At 48.5% G+C, this 19,627-nt stretch overlaps 4 protein-coding genes across 4 annotated transcripts; all 4 read left to right on the top strand.

The window, feature by feature from the left end:
• Positions 1-18: 18 nt before the first annotated feature.
• On the top strand, positions 19-3,342 carry BBBOND_0006510 (hypothetical protein, conserved; the record flags this gene model as incomplete). Its single annotated transcript, XM_012915476.1, has 1 exon — positions 19-3,342. One exon carries the CDS (start codon positions 19-21, stop codon positions 3,340-3,342), a length of 3,324 nt encoding a protein of 1,107 aa, XP_012770930.1.
• Positions 3,343-3,495: 153 nt separating this feature from the next.
• BBBOND_0006500 (hypothetical protein, conserved) lies at positions 3,496-4,683 on the top strand (the record flags this gene model as incomplete). The annotated part of the gene is made up of 1 exon (XM_012915475.1): positions 3,496-4,683. The coding sequence occupies one exon, from the start codon at positions 3,496-3,498 to the stop codon at positions 4,681-4,683; it is 1,188 nt and encodes a 395-aa protein (XP_012770929.1).
• A 1,966-nt stretch (positions 4,684-6,649) lies between these two features.
• On the top strand, positions 6,650-11,962 carry BBBOND_0006490 (hypothetical protein, conserved; the record flags this gene model as incomplete). Its single annotated transcript, XM_012915474.1, has 1 exon — positions 6,650-11,962. One exon carries the CDS (start codon positions 6,650-6,652, stop codon positions 11,960-11,962), a length of 5,313 nt encoding a protein of 1,770 aa, XP_012770928.1.
• Positions 11,963-13,780: 1,818 nt separating this feature from the next.
• BBBOND_0006480 (hypothetical protein, conserved) lies at positions 13,781-18,976 on the top strand (the record flags this gene model as incomplete). The annotated part of the gene is made up of 1 exon (XM_012915473.1): positions 13,781-18,976. The coding sequence occupies one exon, from the start codon at positions 13,781-13,783 to the stop codon at positions 18,974-18,976; it is 5,196 nt and encodes a 1,731-aa protein (XP_012770927.1).
• Between the last annotated feature and the right edge of the window lie 651 nt (positions 18,977-19,627).

The raw sequence follows: 19,627 nt of genomic DNA, 5'->3' as shown, positions 1-19,627 counted from the left end.
GAAATCGGCGGGGATGGCATGACATCTGGAGCCCTCGCAAGTGATAAAATATCTGATCTTGCGCCAACTAGATTCACGAAATACAGAGCACAGGTTGACCAAGATAGCCTTACAAGTGTTGACCCAAAGCAGCTACAAGGCGAACTCCCAAGTAAGATTAAAGAGATTCAAACACAGGTTGTTACTGTCTCTTTGGCATCCATCGACAAACTCAACACCGAAGCCGGACAACAACTAGAGCTCGTCACCTCCACCCTCAGCCAGCTCTGCGGTGCGGTTCAACGTGCCCTCAAGGATGTCAACTTTTTCCTGAACAACTTTAAAGAAGGGCAAATTGGCGAGAAACTGGAGGCTATCAAAGAGAAGATCAACAAGTTACAAAGCATTGATTTGCAGAAAGTCATCCGGTTGACCGATGCATTTGAGGGCTTCTCCGCCGACGAATGTGCAAAGACAATCGCGGAGCTAGACAAACATGTCGCCGAACAAGTCACACAAGCCACCGAAAAACTCACCACCCAGGCCAAAAAGCACTACGTCTCCACCCTCAAGACTGAGTTGCAGAACTTCACCGTCAGAGTTCAGGGCCACTTGACTGGACTGACGCCGCTTATTGACAAGGATCTGACCATTGGTTACAAGGGGCTGATGAAGACTGTGCAGGGCGTTAAGTTTATTGTTGAACACAAAAAGGACGCTGAGTTCGACACGTCGTCAGACACGACTCTCCTCACTAAACTGAACGACGCTGTAACTCTGCCACCCAGGCAAGAGAAGCCAACCAAAGAACATTTCAAGGAGTTGTCATCAGCGTTCAAACATTACTTCAACAACATCCACGGCTACGTCAAGGAAGAGATTTCGAGGCTGGACAAGCAGTACAAACACACGCTTAATTACCAGCTAACACACACTGAATCGAAATACCTTGAGAAGCTCTACACCTCCAAACTCGACGCTGCTAATACCGCGCTCAACAACCTACTCGATCACATTAGTAATCACCGCTATAACCACGAAGTGCCCGCCATGCTAGATCAGCTCTCCGCTGCAATTGCCACCCTCGCTCCCGAATCCTTCGCCAGGACCACGACCCCCCTGCTTGACGGTATCGGCAAGGGTGTTGAAGGGTTTGTTAGTGAGCTCGAAAAGGCGTACACCTCCGTCTACGACAGTGAGACTTTTGGCGGTGAGATGTTCGAGAAAGATAAATTAACGCCGTATGGCGCAAAATTCGCCAAAATATGCCTCACCGTGGTCTGCACCCTGAAGGCCACTTTGACCGACTTGACGCACAATTGCAAGAGTCTACGTGGACAGCAAATTAATAAGTCCACCGACGTGGGAAGATCGTTTGTCGCCCACGGCTACGCGGTCTCCGATGCGACGCTGCAGAACGGTGAGTTGCAAAACAAACCGACAGTTGCGGGGGAGAACGTTGCTAAGCGGTTGATGTTACAAATTAGCGGCGCCGATGACAACCAACACCTTAGATGGTGTGAATCGAACAAGCAGAGAAAAGCCGACCACTTCCACGTCTTCGACGCCATTGACTGCATATTCAGCCACTTCGAGCAGTACAACGAACTGTGCCACCTGCTCACGGTCTCAGCGAAGCAGCACCCGTGCTCCGTGTACGACATATTGATCTGGCTCAGCGGTTTCCCGTACACTGCCGTGTACTCCGCGATGCGTGATATCACCATCAGTGATCTATTTGACAACCCGCATAAGAAGGCGGCAGGCGACGACGAACTTGAGCTCACATCGACTGACATGGCAGCCCAATCCATAACAGCACACCCCCGGAACATATCGTATACTTACGTACGTAAAGCCGTGGACCATATCTGTGCAACGTCGTATGACGTATTGACTGCCGTCGTCGGCACTGGCGACTCCAGGAGCGTCTACGCCTCCGACTTCTGCAACAACTCATTCAACTTCCATTACCCATCCGATCCGTCGGACTGCCTGGACATGCTGCTGGACCTACTGCGCCGATTGTTGCCCGTGTTGCGGTTCCTGGAACTGCAGTGCAACATCACGCCTGAACACCACGGCTGGTCACACTGCCGCTACGGGAGGGACATCCCTACAACGAAATCGCGGTGTAACGAGCACTCAAGCGAGGAACCAAACGGCCAAGCAAAGTGCCAAGTAAACTGTCAACCAACGTCCCCGCTTATGTTATACCTCAGTGACAGCCTCCCTGGCCATCTGCCGCACCAACTGCAGTCAGTGGGATGCAGAGCGAAATGCAGCACCTGCTCCAAGAGCGCTCCAGGGCAACCGTGCCTGCTTCCTCTCGGATTCAAGGGCTTCTCTGGCAGCACCAAAACGGGCAGACAGTTGCGTGACGCAATCAAGACCTTCATCGGCACAGGCTTAATATCCTCACTGATGTGCCTTCTGCCAAAGCCACCATCGACGCTGCCGGAGCACTTCCAGTTTGTATTCACGTTGGTTGGTGCGTTTAGTGCTAACAGAGATGTAAACTCAAATGCCGTCAATGCTGCGTTTGTAAAGGCAATTAAGAAGCAGTCCATCGAATTGTATGCGGAGCCAGCCACACTCATAGGCGCGCTTAGTGACGCTTACAAAAACGGCCAAGGTCATGAGGGTAGAAATCATCCTAAACCTACTGAGGCCGACCTGTCAAGTCTGTCTAAAACGGAGTCCTGCAAATACGCTAGTACTGACGACGTTCACTGCGCTCCGTACCTGACCACGTTGTACAGTGATGCATACCACTACGCTGCCGAGAAGCACGCCGGTCTCTACCTGTCATGGGCAGTGTACTTACCGTGGTCGTTCTGGCAGTGTCTTGAATCTTTGTTCAGGGCGTTTACCAATATATCCTGCCAGGATTGGGGATGTCGTCGCTGTACGCACGGCACGGCTTGTAAACGGGGTAAGCATGGCGCAGCCTATAACTGCCAGTGCAAAGGCATCGTTGAATGCCGCGGTGTCGTAAGCACGTTATATAGTTTCGGATTCACGTTCGGCAATCCTGAAAAATTGTTAGACGCTGAAGGTAGAAGGTATTGCCACAATTTCCACCGACAACTTCACAATGTATTAAATTCCAACTCCTTCAGAAAGCTGTTCGAAAAATGCGACGAATTCATCTTCACCATCAGGCAGCCGTTTATATGGATGACCGTCGCGCTTTGGTCACTATCCCTCTTCTACCTCATCTGCGTAATGGTTGGCAGACTGGATGTGCTCCACATCAAATCACACCTGAGGGTACCGTCGTCGCACAAGATAACGGCGCAGTCATTGTTGGCCGCATCGCAAGTCGGAAGGCTTGCCAAGATATCGTACCTGCAGCCTTAATCGTATTCACGTTTGTAACTCACACAACTCACGTAACATCTCACCTACCATCACCTACTCACCTAACCGACAAACGTAGTCTAATGTCTCGAATTACTCTAGCGGCAACCTGTAAACTAAATAGCGTTGAAATTAAGTGATGACTGACAGACAATGCAAAGTGTTGACCTAGCACCCAGGCAAAGTGCTAAGCAAGCACCCAGGCAAAGTGCTAACCTAGCACCCAGGCAAAGTGCTAAGCAAGCATCCAGGCAAAGTGCTAAGCAAGCACGCAAGCTAAGTGTTGACCTAGCACCCAGGCAAAGTGATAAGCTGGCACCCAGGCAAAGTTATAAGCTAGCACACAGGCAAAGTGCTAAGCTGGCAACCAGGGAAAGTGGTAACCTAGCACCCAGGCAAAGTGCTAAGCTAGCAACCAGGCAAAGTGCTAAGCAAGCACCTAGGCAAAGTGGTAACCTAGCACCCAGGCAAAGTGCTAAGCTAGCACCCAGGCAAAGTGCTAAGCTAGCACTCAGGCAAAGTGCTCACCTAGCACCCAGGCAAAGTGCTAAGCTGGCAACCAGGCAAAGTGGTGACCTAGCACCCAGGCAAAGTGTTAAGCTAGCACCCAGGCAAAGTGTTAAGCAAGCATCCAGGCAAAGTGGTAAGCTGGCACCCAGGCAAAGTGGTAAGCTGGCAACCAGGCAAAGTGTTGACCTAGCACACAGGCAAAGTGCTGAGCTAGCACACAGGCAAAGTGTTGACCTAGCGACCAGGCTAAGTGTTAAGCAGGCAACCAGGCAAAGTGGTAAGCGAGCACACAGGCAAAGTGTTGACCTAGCGACCAGGCTAAGTGTTAAGCAGGCAACCAGGCAAAGTGGTAAGCTGGCACCCAGGCAAAGTGCTAAGCTGGCACGCAGGTTAAGTGTTGACCTAGCATCCAGGCAAAGTGCTAAGCTAGCACCCAGGCAACGTGCTAAGCTGGCATCTAGGCAATGTGCTACGCTAGCAGCCAGGCAATGTGCTACGCTAGCAGCCAGGCAACGTGGTAAGCTAGCAGCCAGGCAACGTGGTAAGCTAGCAACCAAGCTAAGTGCTGAGCTAGCACCCAGGCAACGTGCTAAGCAAGCAACCAAGCAAAGTGCTAACCAAGCACCCAGGCAAAGTGCTAACCTAGCACCCAGGCAAAGTGCTAAGCAAGCATCCAGGCAAAGTGCTAAGCAAGCACGCAAGCTAAGTGTTGACCTAGCACCCAGGCAAAGTGATAAGCTGGCACCCAGGCAAAGTTATAAGCTAGCACACAGGCAAAGTGCTGAGCTAGCACCTGACCAAGTTAGTGGTTACAGCAGCGATGACAGTTGATGGTTACGGCAGCGATGACATGGACACGGCAGCGATGTCATGGTGACCAAGCAGATGACATGGTCACGGCAGCGATGACATGGTCACGGCAGCGATGACATGGTTACGGCAGCGATGTCATGGTCACGGCAGCGATGACATGGTCACAGCAGCGATGACATGGTTACGGCAGCGATGACAGTTGATGGTCACGGCAGCGATGACAGTTGATGGTTACGGCAGCGATGACAGTTGATGGTCACGGCAGCGATGACAGTTGATGGTCACGGCAGCGATGACAGTTGATGGTCACGGCAGCGATGACATGGTCACGGCAGCGATGACATGGACACGGCAGCGATGTCATGGTGACCAAGCAGATGACATGGTCACGGCAGCGATGACATGGTCACGGCAGCGGTGACATGGTCACGGCAGCGATGACATGGTCACGGCAGCGGTGACATGGTCACGGCAGCGATGACATGGTTACGGCAGCGATGACATGGTCACGGCAGCGGTGACATCAACACAGCAGCGATGACAGTGGTGACCTAAGTGGTGATTATCATCCACTCTACATCGCCCCTTTATCCACTCTACATCGCTCCCTAATCCACTCTACATCGCCCCTTAACCCACTCCACATCGCTCCTTAACCCACTCTACATCGCCCCTTTACCCACTCTACATCGCCCCTTAACCCACTCCACATCGCTCCCTAACCCACCCTTCATCGCCCCTTTATGCACTCTACATCGCTAACTAACCCACTCTACATCGCTCCTTCATCCACTCTACATCGCTCCTTTATCCACTCTACATCGCCCCTTAACCCACTCCACATCGCTCCTTAACCCACTCTACATCGCCCCTTTACCCACTCTACATCGCCCCTTAACCCACTCTACATCGCTCCCTAACCCACTTTACATCGCTCCTTTACCCACTCTACATCGCCCCTTACCCACTCTACATCGCCCCTTTAACCACTCTACATCGCCCCTTAACCCACTCTACATCGCTCCCTAATCCACTCTAAATCGCCCCCTAATCCACTCTACATCGCTCCTTTACCCACTCTACATCGCTCCCTAACCCACTCTACACCGCTCCCTAATCCACTCTACATCGCTCCTTTACCCACTCTACATCGCCCCTTAACCCACTCCACATCGCCCCTTTATCCACTCTACATCGCTCCCTAACCCACTCTACATCACCCCTTTATCCACTCTACATCGCCCCTTTACCCACTCTACATCGCCCCTTAACCCACTCCACATCGCTCCCTAACCCACCCTTCATCGCCCCTTTATGCACTCTACATCGCTCCCTAACCCACTCTACATCGCTCCTTCATCCACTCTACATCGCTCCTTTATCCACTCTACATCGCCCTTTACCCACTCTACATCGCCCCTTAACCCACTCTACATCGTCCCTTAATCCACTCTACATCGCTCCCTTAATCCACTCTACATCGCTCCTTAACCCACTCTACATCGCTCCTTAACCCACTCTACATCGCCCCTTAACCACTCTACATCGCCCCTTAACCCATTCACATCGCCCCTTAACCCACTCTACATCGCTCCCTAACCCACTCTACATCGCCCCTTTATCCACCCTACATCGCACCCTAACCCACTCTACATCGTCTTTTTATCCACTCTACATCGCTCTAATCACCTCGCCATAATATCGCTATGACCTCTATAAACCATAGCAATAACTTGTGCCTTGTCACTCTTCTCTTCCCTTTTCCACCTCTTGCCACTGCCTTGACCATGTGCCGCCTAGGGAGCTTGGCAAGAAATTTGGTAAAATTTTGAACCTTGAAAATACCTTAAATAACAACTCTACTAACATCCTTAATAACCTTTGTTCCGGCCTCGAGAAATTCCTCGGCTTCAACTCTGACTCCAAAGGCTACGACGGCACTGGGATAGTGTACTCCGACTTGGACAGGCTGTGTGACGGGGTGATGGGATTTTTGAGTGGTGTTCTCAGTAACATCAAAGAGCATTTAGGGCAGCATAAAAATGAAATTACTAGTGCAATTGAGAGTCTTAAGCAAAATAAACACCGCGGTAAAAATGGTTTTAATGCTGCGATTGGAAAGGTGGTCGAAGGGGTGGGGAGGTATAATGAGAAGGTGAGGGAGAGTAATGAAAAAATTTCTGTACCTATTAATAAGTTTTTGAATGAGGTGAATGAAGATTTCAGAAAACAGGTGAGTGCAATTGACGAAAATAATCCTGATGCAGGTGATAACTTCTCCACTGCTGTTACATCGGCTGAATCGCTGGTGAATAAATGTATTACCAGTGCTGTTGCATTCGAAAACCGAATCGGCAATGCGAGAGATGAAACTAATGATCTTAATATTCTACTTAAAAACGATGTTGTTAGATATGTGAATAATGTTACGTATGAAGCTAAGAGGCTCAAGACCTTATCGGCGAAAGAGAGACATGACCTGCAAAACATGGAGCAAAAAATTGAAACGACATTTGCAAAACTTGAAGCAAATGTAAATAAAGAGATAGGTGACAAGGTAACGTGGCTCGTTGACACCTTGAAAACATTGGTCAGAGATATCAAAAAACGATTGGAAGAAGTGAATAAAAAGCTATGGGAGTGCTATAAGACCTTGCATAAGTGGATTGTAAAAGCCGGATGCGACGTTGAATCTGCTCAGCAAGTAGTTCAGAGAATTATAAATAATGAAATCGGAAAGGATAAATATGACAACGTGAAGCAAGTTGCTGGGTATATTAAGGAGGACGCCGAAGCCCTGCACCGTGCCGCCAAGTTTGCAAAGGAGAGTATACCGGGTTGGATTAAGGAGGCTCAGACCAAGGTAAGAGAGTTAAACGAGGCACTGAGAGCGGATTTGCATGGACTAAAAGGTAAAATTAACGCAGAGGTTTGGACGCATGTTTCAGAATTAATTGTACCGAATGTTAACATGATTAAAAAAAAAATTGGTGATCGAGTTACCAAAACAGCCGATACAGATGACAGTATAGATGAAAATTGGCATTTAGTGAAAGAAGAGGTTCAGCAGTTTGTTGAAGATTTAACGGAGACTCGCGGCAGTTCAAGTTTGACGCAGATCCTTGCTGGTGCTGTTGAGTACGCTAAAACATTTGGCGCGCAGGAAAAAGTAAATGCGTTGATAAAGGAAATTGTGGAGAAAATTGTTGAGAGCGGATCGGTGAGTGGATATGTGACTGGTTATGTTGCGGACAATAGAAAGCTTAAGGGGGCTAGTCAAGGGGAAAACATTGCAAAAGTTAAATCGGCCATCATTAAGGCTCTACCAGAGTTCATTGGGCAGGATGTTACAGAAGCTGCCACCACGGCCGATTTATCGTCGACAAAAACTTTGACGGGGCTTGCAGAGAAGTTCGGGAATTTTGCCGAAAATATTGAGAAAGATCTGCACGATGATAAGGTTCAAACAGCAATCAGTTTAGTAGAAGTACAGCTAGTGGATATGAATATATTAGAAATACCGCCTGGTCAACTGACAATACAACCGGGAAACCCTCTCACAAAAATAACAGATCTCAAACCCGTCATCAGGACCGCCGTCACAGCAGTTTTTAGCACTTTTACGAAAGCCGCAATGCAACTCCAGAGTTTTATAAGGCAATCCCAGATTAAAAACATTGAGAAGGCTATAGAGCAAATAGGACACATCAAGCAGCAATTTGCTGAAGGTGATAACGGCAAAACGCTCCAATCAATCGACCATGGCCACAAAATCGACTTAGCGTTGAATATGGTGAAGAAGGCAATCGAGCCGCTTGACAAAGCCATCGAAGCGGGCGAATTTCAAAAGCAGGTCGGTCTTAAACTTGATTCGGTTGTGGGTCAAGATGAGAACAGTCGTCCAGGTATTCCACCAGGTGGAGATAATAAGGTTAACATTAATGAAGACAACTTCCGCACATACAAAAGCTATATTGAGCAACCAAGAGGTCTACCTGCTGCAACGCAAGAACCTTTAAAAGGCAAACTTCCTAAGGCGATCGCTGACATCAATGACGGTGTAACCAACGCTTTGACTGCCATTGACAGTTTGAAAAATGCGATCGATACCCATGCTGGGGATGTCGAAACAAAACTTGGTGAATTCCTTGCAGCATTCGAAGTAGCTGGCAGAGACGTAAATTTTTTTCTGAAGAGTGTAAAAAATGGATACATTACCGTTGAGTTGAATGATATTCATAAACATATCAATGAGGTGCACGTAACTTTGAACGACATCACTCAAACAGCTGAAAGTTTCATTCGATCGGAAGCAGATACGATAAGTAAGCCCCTCATTTCTACCCTCAAGCATTACGTGAAAACGCAGATTGGAATTGCGCAAAACACGCTAACAACAGAAACACGTAAGCATTATATATCATCGATAAAATGCATGTTGATTAATTTTTCCAAGAAGGCTACCAGAGATCTGGCTCCGCTGCCTGAGGCCATAGACAACGATCTTACAATAGGTTACAAGGGTTTCATGGGAAAACTGTATGGCATAAGTACTGCAAGTGCGATGAGTAACGAAAATATTAAAAAGCTGAGTGCCCTTACGAATGAACCATGGGAGTCAGTTGAGGAGAAGATGCAAACACTTATCAAATTGGCAAACAACTTCCGCAAATTCTACTGGACACTTGAGACGTATGTTAAGCGAGAAATAACAAGAGCAAACGGTGAAGAAAACAGAAAGAAGAATCCTCCTGGTCAGGAAACCGATACATATGTTAATAAATTCCTTGGCGTTGGTGCTTCACTCACCGCTCTCCTAGAGCACATCAGCGGCGAACATAAGTACGACCATCGCGTCCCCGGGATGCTTGACGATCTTTTAACGGCAATTTCGAAGCTGAAGCCGGAGGACTTCTCGAAGCCGAATACTGCAACCATGGATAGCATTAGCGCCGGGCTGAACAAGTTTGTCGACGAATTGAGGAAAGTTTATATAAGCGCGTACGACGGTCAGGAGTTTGAAGGGGAGTTGGTGACAAACCCCAAAATCCTTGTGGACAGCAGAGAATCGAGGACGATATATGATCAGACTGACTACGGCCAGAAGTGCGCGAAGGTATTATTCACCATCATCAGTGTCATATGCAATGGATTTAGTGAGTTGCGATGGCAGTGCGTTGGTAACTGGAAAAATCTCAAAAGCAACCTAAGTGGCGACAATAACCCTCTAGGCATGTGCTTTAAAAACGCCGGGTATATTGTTCCGGAATCCGAGACGGTACGCAATGGCGACTTGCGTAATAACATGACTGGTCAGAGTATTAGTGATAAACTGAAGGAGACGCTGCCGGGTGCTAAGAAACTTGATCAGGTTACGAATTGGTTATCATCTACCCACAATCGTAAAAATGGTGACGAAAGTAAAATAAGCGTACTAAACGTTCTCGATTTCCTGTATGATTGCCTTGAAACGTATTACCGTGTCTGCCACGTAACCAGTTCCTCAACCGGCAAACATCCATCGTCCGTCTACGATATGCTGCTTTGGCTGTGCGGCCTTACTTCAAGTGCCGTCTACAACGACCTGACACTCAACGGCTTCGAAGATTTATTTGAGAAGCCTAAGGACGATGCTGCAGAGGCCAATAGTGACGGCGATATAGCTGTTGGTTTGGAGAAGGAATTGTCTTTGGAGGCTTATCCAGGATCGATTACAGTCAATACGCTCACCGCTAACTTGCATCAGGTCTGCGTCTATGCCGAAGACGTATTGGTTGCCATTCTCGGACACGGCCATTCTGAAGGCCGTTACGCTTGCGATTTCAACACAAACCCGGACAAATTTGCGTATCCCAGCGACCCGGCAAAGTGTCTGGACATGCTCTTCGAAATTTTGCTTAGACTACAAGAGCAGCTTTACTTGCTCTATATGCGCTGTCGGCGTACCAGGGATACGATGAGTTGGCGTGAGTGTTGGTACGGTCGTGGCGTCGGCGGTTCGTCATGGAAGTGCAATACCATGCAATGTCCTGAGCAAGTCGCCAACCAAAATGCTGACCAAAAGCATAAGCAAACATGTAACCAAAAGTGTAACCAAATAGCTGAGTGCGGCCTCAAGTCACCACTGCAATCTTTCCTCGAAGACGGGCTTCCCGGTTTCATGCCACACCCGTACAGCAGGGCTGATTGCAAGATGACTTGCTCACTTTCCAACCATCGCGGCATACCGTGCAAAACGCCGATGGGTTTCAGCGACTTAAGTGTAATGGCATCGCATACTAGTAAGGGTGATCGAATCGTGGAAGCCCTTCGTGACTTCTGTGGTAGTAAGCATTCTCCTCTTAGCCAGCTCTGCAGTCTCCTGCTGTGTCTGCTAAACAGACCGCCGCAGACGCTGGGAGATATGTTCGCATTCTACTACAACTTCATCTCTAATTGGGGTGGAAAGGGAAGTGAGCATAAGCGTGATGCATTTAACGACGCAGTTAATGACGCCTATTTCGGAGCGGTATATCAAGACTTCACCATTAATAATGTATTCGATTCCAAAATACACGGTGAACATAACCATGAAAAAGGTGACCTGTTTGGTTTGGTAGACTGTTACTCTGGTAAGGGTGACAGGACCCCCAAGGGTTCTTGCGGCCCGTACATGAGGCCAATATGCGGTGACATCCGCAACACATTTTCGAGCAAGCACGCCGGCAATTATCTGTCGTGGATCGTCTATATCACCGAGACGTTTTATGACTTGCTTAAGAAACTGTACGAAGAATGCAACAAATGTTGCGGCGACGATAAACCGAAGTGCCGTACTGCTCGGTGCTCACGAAATTGTAATTTCAACGGCAAGAAGCCAGACCCCAATCACGCCGATTCATGTGACTCCATTGTCAACTGCAAGTTTACCAGGCCGACGCTGTATAAGTATGGCTTTGTACATGAAGACGCGTTGATGCTTGCCGATAAGCCAACCAAACGCACGTGCAAAGATTTCTGCAGCGCCTTAAAAAGAGTGCTCAGTGATAAAGTAGATGACGACGCGGCACTTGCCAAATTGGTATATGTAACAATTCCAGAATTCCTATACCAGATCCGTTTCCCATTCATGACCTTAACCCTTTCCCTCTGGCTCCTCTCTCTGTTGTACCTCCTCCACATCATGGTCATCCGCCTCGACCTGCTCCACATCAAATCGCATTTGCATAGTCCATCGAGTCATCGCATCGCCGCTCAATCACTACTCGCCGCCGCACGTGTTAACAAGCTTAACAGGGTGTTTTACCTGCAGCCGTAATCGTACTCACGTGTTTACTACCTACACTCACCTAGCATCATCTACTCACCTAACATAAAAATTGTTGTTTAATCTGTTGCATCACTCATTAATCGTTGTATGTGATTGTGTAATAGTTAACTAAAGTGCTGACCAATGTGCTGCCCAACGTGTTGACCAAGGTGCTGCCCAAAGTGTTGACCAAGGTGCTGACCAATGTGCTGCCCAATGCTCTGACCTGAGTGGTGACCAACGTGTTGACCAATGTGCTGACCAATGCCATGACCAAAGTGGTGACCAAGGTGCTGACCAAAGTGGTGACCAACGTGATGACCAAAGTGGTGACCTATGTGCTGACCAAGGTGCTGCCCAAAGTGCTGACCAAAGTGTTGACCAACGTGTTGACCAAGGTGCTGACCAAGGTGCTGACCAAAGTGGTGACCTATGTGCTGACCAATGCCATGACCAGAGTGGTGACCAAGCACCTGACCAACTAATGGTTACGGCAGCGATGACAGGGACACAGCAGCGATGACATGGTTACGGCAGCGATGACAGTTGATGGTTACGGCAGCGATGACAGGGACACAGCAGCGATGACATGGTTACGGCAGCGATGACAGTTGATGGTCACGGCAGCGATGACAGTTTATGGTTACGGCAGCGATGACAGTTGATGGTTACGGCAGCGATGACAGTTGATGGTCACGGCAGCGATGACAGTTGATGGTCACGGCAGCGATGACAGTTGATGGTTACGGCAGCGGTGACAGTTGATGGTTACGGCAGCGGTGACAGTTGATGGTTACGGCAGCGATGACAGTTGATGGTTACGGCAGCGATGACAGTTTATGGTTACGGCAGCGATGACAGTTGATGGTCACTGCAGCGATGACAGTTGATGGTTACGGCAGCGATGACAGTTGATGGTCACGGCAGCGATGACAGTTGATGGTTACGGCAGCGATGACAGTTGATGGTCACAGCAGCGATGACATGGTTACGGCAGCGATGACAGTTGATGGTCACGGCAGCGATGACAGTTGATGGTTACGGCAGCGATGACAGTTGATGGTTACGGCAGCGATGACAGTTGATGGTTACGGCAGCGATGACAGTTGATGGTTACGGCAGCAATGACAGTTGATGGTCACGGCAGCGATGACAGTTGATGGTTACGGCAGCGATGACATGGTTACGGCAGCGATGACATGACCTAAGTGGTGATTGTTATCCACTCTACATCGCCCCTTAACCCACTCTACATCGCCCCTTTACCCACTCTACATCGCCCCTTAATTCACTCCACATCGCCCCTTTACCCACTCTACATCGCTCCCTAACCCACTCCACATCGCCCCTTTATCCACTCTACATCGCTCCCTAACCCACTCTACATCGCTCCTTTATCCACTCCACATCGCCCCTTTATCCACTCCACACCGCCCCTTTATCCACTCTACATCGCCTCTTTAACCACTCTACATCGCCCCTTAATCCACTCCACATCGCTCCTTAACCCACTCTACATCCTTCGAATCACTTCGCCTTAATACCGCTATGACCTCTATAAACCATAGCAATAACTTGTGCCTTGTCACCCTTCACTTCCCTCCTTCCACCTCTTGCCACTGCCCTGACCATGTGCCGCCTACGGAGCTTGACAAGAAATTTGACAAAATTTAAAACCTTTAAATTACCTCAAATAACAACCCTACTAACATCCTCACTAACCTCTGCTCCGGCCTCGAGACCTTCCTCGGCTTCGACCCTAATTCCAAAGGCTACACGGGTCAGGGCATTGTGTACTCCGACTTGGATAGGCTGTGTGACGGGGTGATGGGATTTTTGAGTGGTGTTCTCAGTAACATCAAAGAGCATTTAGGGCAGCATAAAGATACTTTAAATGATGCAATTGAAGCTCTCAAGCAAAATAAACACGGCGGTAAAAAAGGTTTTAGTGTTGCGATTGGAAAGGTGGTCGAAGGGGTGCGGGGGTATAATGATGGTGTTAGAAATTCCAACCACCATGTCAAGAGCAAGATAGAAGATTTGTATAACTACGTCAAGACTGAAAATGGAGGTAAGTTACTTAATGACATTAATGCTATTCAGGTTAATAATCCCGTGGACCCCGAGCTGACTGACGCTGCTTCCGAGACCAAGAAGCTTGTCGAGAGATGCCTTGAACAATCTAGGCAATTTGACAGAGAACTCAATAACGCTGAACAGCACATTAATGATCTTAATTTAACTTGTAAAACTAGTGTAAATAGCGCGCATAGAAACGTTAGGCATGAAACCGCTAGATTGGAGGACCTGGCAGCAAGGGAGCACCAAGGGATGACGGACACGCTTAGTTTGGTAACGACGACGCTGGAGGAAGCTAAGAAGAAGATTAATGAGCGCATTGACGAGGACGTAAAAAAGCTGATCGAAAAAGTGAGGACTAGCGTCCAGAGTATTTTGACTCAGCTGAAGAGTATTAGCAAGGAACTGCAACGATGCACCGCAGAGTTGCAGGATTGGATAAGCAAGGTGGAGAAATTTATTGGTGAAGATATTGAAAAGCATGTGCAGAAAATAGTAAGAGAAATGAATAAAGATGCTTCAGACGAACAGCCTATGCAAATTAAGATTGCCGTGCAGAATGCAACGACAGCAGTTGTGCAGCTTAACGGCGCAGGCGAGGAGGGTATCCAGAGAGTTACGAGGGATGTTAAAGCAGCGCTTGAGCAGGTAAAGGAAATGAACGAAGCGCTGAAGGAGGATCTATGGCAGGTGAAAGATGCGGTTAATACGCAGGTGAAGGAGATTAAGGAAGCGATTGGGAAGTTGTATAAAGTTGTTGAAAGTGGAGAGCCGGAAGGAGCGAAGGAGACAGACAAAACGATGGTTAAAGTAATTGGAGAGATTAGGGATAAAATGAAAGATATTACAGGCAATGATGAAAAACCCAGGACTCCATTAACAGCTCTGCAAGGAATCGTGAGTGGGCTTAAGTGGAAGTATGCTAATGAATACAAACCAGAACATTTTTCAAAAATGGTAGAGGCCTGGTTGGACGCCATTTTAGGAAAGGATTCCACAGTGAAGGGGACTAGAGCCGTGAACTCGTGGCTCAGCCATTACGTCATAAATAACACTAAGTTGGATGATACATATACACGGAAGGATAACGGAGTTCATAAAGCGCTCAACGAACGAATCAGACATGCGATTACGTCACAACTTACGTCGGATAATATCATTAAAGCTGCCACTGATCGATACACATCACGACATGTCACTACTCTTACACATACATTGCAAAATGTGAAAGATGTTTGTGAGACATTTGCGATCAAACTTGATGAGAAAATTACCGAAGCCGAAATCGAGAAATTCGTCAAAAGAATAGCGGACCGCGTTGAAACTGAATTGAGAGCGGCGGACACGTCGGCGTATACCTATAATTTCCTTAAGCGAGCCGTCCGAACCACAGTAATCTCCCTCGCTTCCAAAGCCTCACAGGCTGCCAAGGAACTTGAGTCTATTCTGCTCACCAGCAGAGTGGGCGACGTAACTCAAGGCAGCAGCGCCAATATTGCATCAGAAATAGATAGAGTCGACAGAATTGCGATGACGCTCGAAAGTAAATTGAAGCAGTCACTTGGCCAGAATGGCGGGAGAGACAGAACCAACTACGCCCAAGCCGTCGACAAAGCTATAGACCGCGTGACAAGCAAGCTGACAGAAGAGATCGGGGAGGATGGCATGACAGGTACAGGTATTGCAAGTAATACAATATCCGATATTGCTGTGGGTAAGTTTACAAATTATAATGAGAAGGTAAAACGAGATACTCTCGCGCTTTTGGAGAGTTCTCCAGACAAGGTCGCAGGCCAACTTCCAGAAGCGATAATAAATATCAAGACGCAGGTGAGCGATGCTTTAACACCAATGGTACAACTCAAAAGCGAAGCTGAGCAACAGTTAACTCAAGTCACCACCATACTCAACTCACTGTGCGACTCCGTCAAAAAAAGTGGCGAGACCCTTAATTCCAATCTGCAGTTTTTGAAAGGTACGTATTTCGAAAACTACGACGAGGCCAAACGAAACGCCAGAAACAGCATTAAAAAAATTAAACACCAGATCAGTGAACTCCGAAATGCCGATTTGGGCAAGGTCATACACGATGTTGAGAAGTTTCTAAACGGCCTCAACTTAACATGCGACTCCACCATCCAGTTGCTCGGGAGCTCCGTTAAGGAACAGATCTGTTCAGCTGAAAAAACGTTGACAACGCACGCCAGGAAGCAGTATGTGGAGGCTGTGAAACACTTGTTAACGACGTTCGCCGACAAAGTAACTGAGGACCTGAAGCCGCTGCCGCGAGAGATACAACTTGATTTGGAGAAGGGGCACAAAGGGTTCATGACCAAATTTGAGAAGAAGTTTGTCGCCTACATTAATAAGATTAAGCCGATCGCCGCCACTTCCTTCATTCAGAAGGGCTCACTAAAAATATCTCCAGTAAGTCAGGCTGCTAAAGAACTAAACAAGGCCCTCTCCTTCTTCTTCCAGAGTCTCAACAGGCAGACTGATATAACTGCTGACGTGGACTTAGCTGAGCCGGCCAAGAAGGCTGTGATCACTGTCCTCGGTAGCATCCAAACGTCTAATCACTTCGATCACACCTTTGTAGATAATTTAGTGTCACTTAAAAATACAATGCACGAATTCAATCCTAGAACGTACGGGGACAGCAACAACCCTTGGCTTTTCGAGTCGCTTAAGAAGGGTCTGTCGCTTTTGGTCGAGGAGTTTGGCAAAACATACATATCGACGTACTCGCAGGAAACCATCGAGTGGGAACAGGCCACGGCTGACGAGAAGCTAAAGTATGCCAAAGTTCTCTTCACGATGACGCCCTTCATATATCATGAGTTGACTGAGCTCAAAGAAGGCCTGGAGAGGAAAGATGACAAATGGAATCTATATGGCATATATAATACATCAGACGCTGATCAGAGCCTGCACGCCCATTATTTCCGTGAGAACGGTTACGACGCTGATCTACCTGACGATGCCGCGCACGGCGCACTTAACCACAGGGAGACGTTGAAAGGCAGTACCATCCTGCGCTATCTTACTGCTGACAAATATCAGCTGTTCAAGCAGACCGCCACTGCCTTGTCATCATCTGGTGACAATTGTGGACTGACAGTGGAGTTGGAAGAGGAGAACGGTCTCATCCGAAAACTCTACGATTGCCTGCATACGTACTCGAAAGTCTGCCACCTTATCCGTGTTGACAAACCAAGGGCTCCATGCTCCGTTTACGAAATTCTTGTCTGGTGCTGCGGCCTGCAGTTCAACCCCGTGTACGAGAGGCTCAAGGCGCAAATTAAATCTGAGTTCATGAAGGAGGACAAAGAACGGCCGGGTACTAAAACGCTGCAACCCTTCGAAGCGCATCCGTCTCCCTTCCAACACACGCATATCGACGAAGCGCTCTACAAGGTCTCATCTGACTCCCACGCCGTCCTCACCGCTATCCTAGGGCACGGTCACAAGGACGGAATCTACGCGTGTGATTTCTCCAGCAACTCGCTGAAATTAGAGTACCCTGCCAACATGATTCAACTGCTGTGTACGTTGTTCGACCTGCTTAAGCGCCTCTACCACCAGCTGTACTTCCTGCTGCAGCAGTGTAAGCACAATGCTCAGCTAAGCGGCTGGAGGGACTGCCACTACGGCAGGGGCATCGGTGGGTCGGGCTGGCAGTGCAACACGAAGCAGTGCCCTAAGCAAGACTGCGACCAAAGGCACGACCAAAGTGGCAACCAAATGGGTGGGCAATATCCCAACTGCGGCGTCAAGTCGCCACTGCAATCGTTCTTGGAGGACGGATTGAAAGGCCACCTGCCGCATTCGGTAGCAGCTAGGGGATCGAGTCTGTCATGTGGCACGTGTGGTAGTACACCTGGTATGCCGTGCAGGACGCCAATGGGCTTCGCTGACATCAGTGCCATCGCGTCGCATACGATGATTGGCCAGGATATATGCGATGTGCTTTACGATTTCTGTGGCCGTCCAAATTCCCCGCTCACTAGACTGTGCGGTTACCTCAACTGCCTGCTACCCAGTGCGCCGAAAACGCTGGCGGACATGTTCAGCTTCTACTATCACCTCACCGATCGCTGGGGTATGCATGGCAATGATCATAAGAGCAATGCTTTCGACGCTATCGTCAAGGCCGCCAATTTCGGGCGTCATTATAATGATTTGAACGTCTACCACTTATTTACCCCTAGTCACTCAGCATTGAAGAAGGGCCACTCCGATGGTAGCCTGGGCAGTCTCGTATGCTTGTCAAAAGAAGCCGTCGTATGCGGTCCTTTGTTGCGTCCCATCAGTAACGCCATCTACGAGACGTTCTCAGCAAAACACGCCGATAAGTATTTGTCGTGGATCGTTTACCTGACGGCGACGTTCTACGATCTGCTGAAGAAATTGTATGATGAGTGCAATTCCAAATGCGGTGCCAGGGGATCGAATTGCCATGGTAAATCGTGCGTCAAGGGGTGTCCAACTACAACCATAGAGCAAGATCCGCCACGATATCACCATCGCGACTGCAAATCCATTGTAAGCTGTAATGCCACAATGCCGACATTGGCGAAATACGGTTTTGTTCTCGGCGATCCAGAGAGGCTGAACGGAAGTGAACGATCGCAAACGAAACGCACGTGCAGAGATTTCTGTGATGTATTTAAGGAGGCATTTGACAAAGACTCACATCTTGTGCAGTTTTTCAAAGCCATTGATAATTTCATGTTCGCCATCCGCGCTCCCTTCATATGGCTTAACGTCGCACTCTGGTCCCTCTCCCTCTTCTACCTCATATGCGTAATGGTTGGCAGACTGGATGTGCTCCACATACGCTCACACCTGAGGATACCGTCGTCGCACAAGATAACGGCGCAATCATTGCTGGCTGCAGCGCAAGTCGGAAGGCTTGCCAAGATATCTTATCTACAACCGTAATTGTATTCACGTTTGTAATTCACAGTAACTCACGTAACTACTCACTTAGCGAATCACCTACTCACCTAACCAACGAATTGTGCTTTAATCTGCTGCATCACTCATTAATCGTTGTATGTGATTGTGTAGTAGTTAACTAAAGTGTTGACCAATGTGCTGACCAAAGTGGTGACCAAGATGCTGACCAAAGTGGTGACCAACGTGGTGACCAACGTGGTGACCAATGTGCTGACCAATGTGCTGACCAATGCCATGACCAAAGTGGTGACCAAAGTGCTGACCAATGCCATGACCAAGGTGCTGACCAAAGTGTTGACCAATGTGCTGACCAAGCACCTGACCAATGTGCTGACCAAGCACCTGACCAAAGTGGTGACCAATGACATGACCAAAGTGGTGAACAAAGTGCTGACCAATGTGCTGACCTAGTTAAGGTCACGGCAGCGATGACATGGACACGGCAGCGATGACATGGTCACAGCAGCGATGACATGGTCACGGCAGCGATGACATGGTCACGGCAGCGATGACATGGTTACGGCAGCGATGAAATGGTTACGGCAGCGATGACATGGACACGGCAGCGATGACATGGTTACGGCAGCGATGACATGGTCACGGCAGCGATGACATGGTGACCAAAGTGATGAT

Source organism: Babesia bigemina, scaffold Bbigscaff_77705 (genome assembly GCF_000981445.1).
Source record: "Babesia bigemina genome assembly Bbig001, scaffold Bbigscaff_77705".
Lineage (NCBI taxonomy): Eukaryota > Apicomplexa > Aconoidasida > Piroplasmida > Babesiidae > Babesia > Babesia bigemina.
Note: the sequence above shows the minus strand (reverse complement) of the source record. Positions and strands in the feature narration are given on the sequence as shown.